The sequence below is a fragment of the Anomaloglossus baeobatrachus genome, chromosome 11 (genome assembly GCF_048569485.1).
Source record: "Anomaloglossus baeobatrachus isolate aAnoBae1 chromosome 11, aAnoBae1.hap1, whole genome shotgun sequence".
Classification (NCBI taxonomy): Eukaryota; Metazoa; Chordata; class Amphibia; order Anura; family Aromobatidae; genus Anomaloglossus; species Anomaloglossus baeobatrachus.
The window spans coordinates 34,452,979-34,461,930 of record NC_134363.1 but is presented as its reverse complement, the minus strand read 5'-3'; the positions used below and the strand labels follow the sequence as shown (position 1 = coordinate 34,461,930).

The window sequence follows — 8,952 nt, the reverse complement described above, 5'->3', positions numbered from 1 at the left end:
CGGAGCAGAGTGAGAGAAGCAGAGCTGTGTGCTCCCTTGTATGTGTAGCGGAGCAGAGTGAGAGGCAGAGCTGTGTGCTCCCTTGTATGTGTAGCGGAGCAGAGTGAGAGAAGCAGAGCTGTGTGCTCCCTTGTATGTGTAGCGGAGCAGAGTGAGAGAAGCAGAGCTGTGTGCTCCCTTGTATGTGTAGCGGAGCAGAGTGAGAGGCAGAGCTGTGTGCTCCCTTGTATGTGTAGCGGAGCAGAGTGAGAGAAGCAGAGCTGTGTGCTCCCTTGTATGTGTAGCGGAGCAGAGTGAGAGAGGCAGAGCTGTGTGCTCCCTTGTATGTGTAGCAGAGCAGAGTGAGAGAAGCAGAGCTGTGTGCTCCCTTGTATGTGTAGCAGAGCAGAGTGAGAGAAGCAGAGCTGTGTGCTCCCTTGTATGTGTAGCAGAGCAGAGTGAGAGAGGCAGAGCTGTGTGCTCCCTTGTATGTGTAGCGGAGCAGAGTGAGAGAGGCAGAGCTGTGTGCTCCCTTGTATGTGTAGCGGAGCAGAGTGAGAGAAGCAGAGCTGTGTGCTCCCTTGTATGTGTAGCGGAGCAGAGTGAGAGAGGCAGAGCTGTGTGCTCCCTTGTATGTGTAGCGGAGCAGAGTGAGAGAGGCAGAGCTGTGTGCTCCCTTGTATGTGTAACGGAGCAGAGTGAGAGAAGCAGAGCTGTGTGCTCCCTTGTATGTGTAGCAGAGCAGAGTGAGAGAGGCAGAGCTGTGTGCTCCCTTGTATGTGTAACGGAGCAGAGTGAGAGAAGCAGAGCTGTGTGCTCCCTTGTATGTGTAGCGGAGCAGAGTGAGAGAAGCAGAGCTGTGTGCTCCCTTGTATGTGTAGCGGAGCAGAGTGAGAGAGGCAGAGCTGTGTGCTCCCTTGTATGTGTAGCGGAGCAGAGTGAGAGAAGCAGAGCTGTGTGCAACTGTCCATATGAGTGCAGCACAGGTGTGTGTGTATATGAATACTGTATGTAGCAGTATATAAGAGTGTGTGCATACTGTAAAGCTATACGGTACAATAAACATGTGAACAGACCCACTAGCAATAGATCTATTACAAGTATTCTATAATATTGATGCCTCAACGTCTTTCCACCAATGTATTAAATTAGCAGAAAAAAAGTGTTTTCCTATTTTCTGGTGTCTTAAGCATATAGTCTGATAATACGGGAAAAAAGGTGAACAACCCCTTTAAGGTACATTTTAAGAAAAATCTGATTAATACTGCAAGGTGAGATGTGTAGTCCGACTTTGAGCTGAGTGATTTTAGGCAGAGTGGATTCTACGAACCTGTTGCCTGGCAACTACATTTAAAAATAAAACAAATCATCACTGGTTGATAAATATAATCATAGCAACCAAATCAAATCAATCTGCGGAATTAATCAGATTTTTCTAAAACTAATTAAAATTCATCAACAATCCCATGTTCAGATAGATATAGATATTTATTTATTATTTCTTCTTTTTCCTCCATCGATCAATTTCAGAGCAGCCGTTTTCTTTTTAGTACACGGGAAAATAAGAAAATATGTAATATATTTTAAGAAATAAAAAAAGTAAATATTAAAATTGACAGTTTACTCGTTATTTGTCGTCATTACTTCATCTGCTAAATTGATTCAATTTTTTTTAAAGGAATATAACCCCATATAGGCAACAGCAAAAGTGCATTATACCTCAAGGGGTCTAGGACTTATTCAATTTTATTTTATTTTATTTTTTTACTTCTCTGCCAGAAGCGTCATAAATTTCTAAAAAAAAAAAAAATAAAAAAACAAACATTGTGAAATAAAAAAAAAAAAAAAGGGCAAAAAGACAATTTCTGCATAGGGCCAGATATATTAAGACTATTAGTGATGCAGCCTGCAGGTCATCTCGATAAGGCACATTTGTGTAGGTCTGATTGTATCGTCAAGGTGAAAGCCACAGAAGATTGGTTATGTTTTATATATTTAATAAAAAAATAAAAAGGAAAAAAAAAACAAAAAACAAAAATTGTCCACAAAGAGGTTTTTGGGACAGAAATTTTTGGAACAATATTTTACATGAAGGCAAAACATCATTGTGGCAACACACGCCCAGGAAATTACAGATGAAATTACTGAGTCTGCGGAGCAAAATTGAATTTGGTGAGTCTCGAAAGAATAAAAAAAAAAAAAAAAATATTTTTTTTTTTAAAAAAAAAATTAAAATTAACTAAAAATTAAAGTTTAAATTATAATTTACTTAAAATTTTTACTTTAAAAAAAAATAAATTTTTACTTATTTTGTCAAAGTAAAAAAGTGAATGATTTTTTTCACTTATTTTTACTTTAAAAAAAAAATAAAAATTAGTTAACTTTTTTTTAAAGTAGAAATTAATTTACTTATTTTTTAAAAGTACAAAATTAAAAAAAAAAAGTAAAAATAATTTTCACTTTAAAAAAAAAGTAAAAACAAAGAATTTTTACTTTTTTTTTTAAAAGTGAAAATTTTTTACTTTTTTTTTTAAAAGTAAATTTTTTTTACTCGTTTATTTTACTTTAAAAAAAAAAGTAAAAACAAAGAATTTTTACTTTTTTTTTTAAAGTAAAATAAATGAGTAAAAAAGAAATTTACTTTTAAAAAAAAAAAAAAAGTAAAAAATTACATTTTTTTTTACTTTGAAGAAGAAAAAAAAAAAAAAAAGTTTCCAGTCACCCATGTAATTTTTAGTGGCCAATATCCTGCAGAGAAAACTACAGAATAGGTGTTTATTATATGTATACATATTTATGTTACTTTTAAACGGGGTGATACATAAAAACACCCGTTTATTAATATTTTATTTTATATTTCCTTAGCTTTTTTTTAATGATAAAAAAAAAATGGTTAGCAGAAGAAGGCGAGTGTTGGGGGGAGGTGGGGAAGGGTTAGGGTAGAAAAGTTGATAAAAAAAAAAAATATATGTTGGAAATAATTTTTTTTGTACAATAATATATAAACACTCAAAATTTGTAAGGCAACCCTCATGAATAATAATGTGTCAGATTAGGCAATGCAGGGCAGATCAGTTCCTTGGTGAGACAGTTAAAAGATTAAATATCCTGATGGTAGGAGATGGTAGCGAAAATGCTGGGGTGCATGAATGCCCAGGGTGAAATGAGGGGGAGTGTTGCGCCCCCAAAAAACCTGAGAAGAAAGCACCAGTCTTTAGCTGGCAAGGGCAGGGCCTGGGCATAGATTCCTTTGGATTTATTTATTTCCCCACTTGTAAAAATCTTTTATAAAAAAAAAAAAAAGAAAAAAAAAAAAAAAAGGAAACCGCACCTTATTTGACATCCCAGCTTTATGCCATGCAGATCAGGAAGCAATATTTACATATGTACGAAATAACGGGAGGTAAAAATGGGCGCCCAATTAAGAGTGAGATCATTTAAAGCAATTTTCCTTAGGTTAAAAAATAAAAAGCCTTTCTACAGCACACCCAGTCAATTAATTTTCATGTCTTTCCCGCCCCCTCTTTAACCTCCCGCCCACAAATAAAAATGATAAAATAAAATACAGGATTATAAAAAACAAAATAATGTCCTCACATCCAGGGAATTTAAGGATTTTTTTTTTCATGGGTTGGGGATAAAATTCCGCTGGATCATGATCCCACAAAGGGGATCAATCTGCATATAGGTGACTAGGCTACGCTTGGTGGCCCAGTGAGTCTCCATTAGGAATCTCTACTTTCCAGTGACAGTTCCTCTGTGGCTCGCTGGAGATCGGTGCTGACCCTTCTACAGGGAGGTCCACCGGGCTGTGGGGGAAGTTTTGGCTCCTCCTGATTACTTTTTACTTTTTTGTCCGACTCCTCCGCTCCTCCCTCGGCCTCCAGACGTTGATCCTCACTCCAACGACGCTTGAAACGCAACTTAAGGGGGATGCAACGGCCACTTTCGCTTCCCGCGTTGACCGCTTCTTCTTCCCTTCCGGGCGTAATCGGTGGAGGGGCTTTTTGCTCTGGTGCTGTGGGTGCCTTAAACACCTCCTCATCTTCTTCCTCTTCTTCGCTGATGTCAGTCACCTCCACCATCAGTTCCTCCTCATCTTCTTCGGCATCGGAGATGGGCTCCACTTTGATTTGTGGTACACCGGAAGAAGAGGAGGAGGGAGAGGAGGTAGATGAACTAGGTTCCAAGTGTCGGTCCCGCTGCTTTTTGCCCAAAGGAGGAGGCTGGAGTTTAAATTTGAAGGGTGGCTCATCAGGAGGCAAATGGAGAGGCTTTTCGGGGCGTTGTGGTTGAGGCACCACAATACTTGGGTAGTGCAGGAATGCCCGTGGGCTGAGGTGGTAGTTATACACGCTCTGCGTGTGTGCCTGAAGGTAACGCTTCATGTCTTCGGGGTTGAATGAGAAATGACTACCACCTGGGTACATGGGGCTAAGAGTGGGTGAAGGGGTATAGTTCATATGAGTAGGGGTCATTGGTAAAGCAGGTGACAGCTGCGGGGGCAATAGACCAGCCGGTGCACCCATAGGTGATACAGGGAATGGGCTTAGGGGTTCTGGCACCCGTGGACGAGGGTAAACCCTGAAAATACCCTCATGAGACAGTCGAGGAAGTGGCGGCCCTCTGAATGGTGGGATGTCTGGTCCGGGGCCTCTTCGGTGCTGCTCTTCGCTCAGGCTCTCTTCTACTTCAGAGTTAGCGGAGGTGCCATCACTGCAGTCACTGACGGATCCACGTGCTAGACGTCGTGCCACGGAGGAGAAGAGGGTTGGTGACCGGAGATCCTCGGTGGGAGATAACACATCTGAAGGGGTGCATGGTGGGAAACGGAAGTGCGTTCCTCCTGATGGTACAGGTGGGGCACTCTGAGGTACTGGCCCTCCTATAAAAAAAGGGAAGACAAAAAGGAAGCCACATTAAAAAGGCAACGCACACAACTTCAAAAACATCTACAGAGTCCGTAAGAACGATACCAGATGGTGGACGTTTAGGGTTAGACTGTCGACCTTAGGTTGTCACAATCACCATTCCCAGGGACAGAAATTATGATCGGTACTGGGCAAACTCTAACTAAAAGGGATTGTAAACAAACGATAACTGGGGAAGACCTCGGCCTATCCGGAATTCCCTCTACGTTCAGGTCAATGTCCATCTGTGGAAACCATGGATGGCTTGAAGGCATGAGAAATGGGAGTCTTCAACGCAGAGGCTGTCCCACTGGGCAGGACCCAAATGGGAGATATCACCCTCTACGACATGCATATGGACAGCGGTTTCCTTTTTAAAAAACAACCCCCTTAGGCACCCTTCACACTTCCGTGATTCCGATACGCATGATGACAGTTTTCATACGTACAGGAGACACGGACATACGCAGACCTATTAAAATCAATGGGTCTGTGTACACATCCTTTTTTCCGCACAGATGTGTATCCGTGTGCTCCACACGGCGACATGTCTGTTTTTCTCCAGCAGCACGGGTGTCACAGACCACACACTGATGTGATCCATGGAGAAAACACGTATCTTTGAAAGAAAATGATTTTTTATACTCATTGTCTCCAAACCTGAATCTTCGGTGCCGCTGTCACTTGCTTCCAGGCCCGCTCATTATGCTCATGCATATTCACTGCATTGTGGACACAGAAGCAGCAGCACAAGAGACAGCCGAGTATAGAAGTTCCTGCTGTTCGTGTGCTAGCTATCACATATAGCACTCTGTGAAAACACACACACGCACGCACACCACGTGCATTTTTATCACGCAAGTAAAGGGGGCCTAGGAGCTGATTTACAAGCAGTGATTTTTAGAAAAATTCAGGCAGAAGACATGTAAAAACCCTATCAGAGAAGACTTCTCAGATCTCATGGGTGTGGAGGCTTCGCAAGACACAAATAGATATGACCTCTGAAAGGAGGATCGCCATGCGGAGTTAAAAAAACGCCTGATCCTTTTTGTTTTCTAGGGAAATACACATTAGCTTACTCTTCTCTCCCCATTAAACACTCATGCTTGGCCGAAGAGAGTGATTCACGAGAGGAGACTGGAACGAGCATCATGGACTTTCCAAAACCCTTTCAATTAGGCAGCAGTGGCTCAAACTGGAACTTTAAACACGCCAGCGCTTGGGATCAAAAAGTAAAAGCACCAGGTATAGTCCCCATACATGACACATTCCTTTGGTTCTCTAGTAGTGGCGCTTTCATGGATGCATATTACACATGCAAAGTCACATTTTTTTTAGTGTAGGGTCTTTACGTCCTTCGTGGGTGTTTGCTTATCCTCCAATATTAATAGGGAAACTCAACTGGAAATTTTCATGAAATAATGGGCACTTCTGTATCGTAAGGTTAGGAGGGCCGGTGAGGTCATGTATCCGATCAGCAGGTATAATGCACCCGTCTTATTCACGGTTCGGCAAGTATCCGTAGACGCAACGGCACTGGCTCCTCTCATCTCCCGACGCAGAGGTGAGTGGAGCCGGCCACCCCCGTAAACGTATCAGTTTCAAAGACTTACCCGTCATGCCCATGTCTATGAAGGGGTAATTGACCAACACCAGTTTGTTGAAGTTAAACTTGTAGGTGAAACGTTTGCCTTTGGTTTTGTGAAGGATTCTTTTGTTGTAGTAATACCTGAAAACAATACAAAAAAAAAAAAAATTAAAAAAATGGTTACGGAATTTGCGATTGTACAGGAGCAAATCATCTATGTACCGGGGCAATATGCAGTCGTGACACATGGCTGATGAACGGTGCTGGACTTCAATAGTACCGTATTTATATTCTCGCTGTATAAGACTACCCCTCTTCCAACAAAGGAAGGCGATACTGTGGGCTCAGGGGTGTAACGGAGGGCTCAATTGAAGCTTTTGGCTTTCCAGGGTGACGGTGGGGGAGTGGCATCATAGGAGGCGTCACAGTACGCAATTGAGGGTGTCGCGACAGCCGCCATTGAATGCCCTGGATATGGCTTACCAGGGCGACGGTGGAGGAGCCGGGTCATAAGAGGCAGGATCTCAGGACATGCTCGGGGGCTGTCATGGCGTGCAACATTAATGTGCTGGCCGGCAGTTTTCGTAGCTCTCACAGGATGCGATGTCTCAGCGGCAGGTGCACTAAACTGACTGCCGGCTCCATTGAATTGCCCGCGGTCGACGAGATGGACTTCAAGAAAATGGCCGTGCGCAGATAGGACTCCGCGGCCATTTTCTTTAAGTCCACAGCATCAATCTGCGCATGCGCCACTTCCACTGCCATTTTCTTGAAGTTCATCTCGTTAAACGCAGGAGACTCCATGGAGCAGGTAGTCCACTTAATACACCCGAGACACCCTTGCAGCCCATCCGTCCACCGATCAATGCACCCGCCGCCGAGAAACCATCGCAGCCCGCAGATCAATGCCGCCCACCGTGACGCCGCCCAGCACATCCTGTGAGCCTGTTTGCTATGACGGTAATTATACACCCTAAAGGCAAGACCCTGCGTATAAGACGACCCCCGACTTTTGAGAAGATTTTCAGGGGTTAAAAAGATGTCTTATACCCCGGAAAATACGGTAGATGATATTTTGAGTCCCCTGCAAACACAAATTGACAAAAAAAAGTCACCTCCGAGTGTTTATCATCCCGACTTCCAGGTGTTTTCCAAAACAGGAACATATTAATCATAGGCAGATTTGGGAATTCTGAGGAATAATTGCTTGTTTCATCGGTAGTCACCTAGAAGCCTTTGCTTGTCCCTTCCAGATCGCAGCCCTATTATTTCGCATGGGGTATATTTTGCTGGATGGAACCCAGTAATTACCCCTTTGCTTTTCTAAACACCCAGGTGTAACGGAGACACGAGGACCTTATAATTAGATCTCGGCTCCTGCCTCCCACCGCAGGTATGAGAAGTAAATAGGTGAGGACGGAATCGCGTCCTGCCAACCTGTAACCCTTTCTTAGGTGGGCATAGGTACCATCTATAAGAGAGTAATGGGGGTCTTGACCACTGGGATGAGATGTAAAGATATTAAACCAACAAGGCTGAGTTAACGAGCACTTGAACCCATCCTTTCTTCCATTTCTGTTAAGCTGATTTTTGCTAACAGCAATGACCAATACAGAGCAATAATTGCAAACATAAAAGAGTAAAAGAGCACTTTCCCTTTATAACAGGAACGGTTGGTGGGGCAACAATTGTGGCTGTCACGGTAGAGGTGCAGGCTTTTTAAAAAGGAGTTCCCCCAGATGAAGCTAATCGGGCGAAACACGAGTGTGTTACGCTGTCTTTTCCCTATATATTGGGAGCATAATAAATCCATCAACCATAGACCATAAAGCTGTTGAAACGCGGTACCTGAAGTCCAGCATTTATGATACACAGATTGGGATCTCAAATTGTTGCCAAAAATTCAAGGCAAAGAGCTTCATCTTGCATCATGTCCCCCTTCCTTCCAGGGGTAAAAACAACTTACTACCAAAGTGCCTCCACACAAGGGTATTATTATTTGGGAAAACACTTTTGTGGGGAAATTTCCCCAATTTGTGATAAAGATAATTAGCTGCTTCTTTTAAGATAATATATAAAAGTTAATGAATTAGACTAGCCCCAGATGAAGCCAATTGGGCGAAACTGAAATAGAACTTTTTATAGGCTATGTTTTACCTACTGTTTATCTTGTGGATAGAATAAGTTTTGTTGTTGCAAAGCGATATTTTACCAGTTTGAATTTTTTTTTTGGGAGCTGGGGGGGAAATTGGATGAAAGGTGCTAACTAACACCTTTCATACTAGCTGCGGATTCCGGATGCACTTTGTGACTTTTTGGTGTTTTACTGGTCGGGATTTATGCCATTACTTAGAGGTTTGTTAAAAAGTACCTTGAGTTATAAAGTTATCATCAAAAAGGGTGTGTAACTTGGGACCCCCGATGATCACAAGAATATAAAACACCTTCTAGAATCCGGCATATTGACAGGGAAGC

General features: G+C 42.5%; 1 protein-coding gene across 1 annotated transcript in view; it reads right to left on the bottom strand.

Annotated features, from left to right (window-relative positions):
* Nucleotides 1–2,700: 2,700 nt before the first annotated feature.
* The window catches only part of ERF (ETS2 repressor factor), a 56,014-nt gene continuing 49,762 nt past the window's right edge, over nucleotides 2,701–8,952 (bottom strand). The window contains exons 3-4 of the mRNA XM_075329178.1: nucleotides 6,503–6,618; nucleotides 2,701–4,864 (exon numbers count right to left, since the gene is read on the bottom strand). Of these exons, the coding sequence (XP_075185293.1) occupies nucleotides 3,705–4,864; nucleotides 6,503–6,618 (1,276 nt within the window). The 3' untranslated portion in view covers nucleotides 2,701–3,704. The remainder of the gene's footprint in view (nucleotides 4,865–6,502; nucleotides 6,619–8,952) is intronic.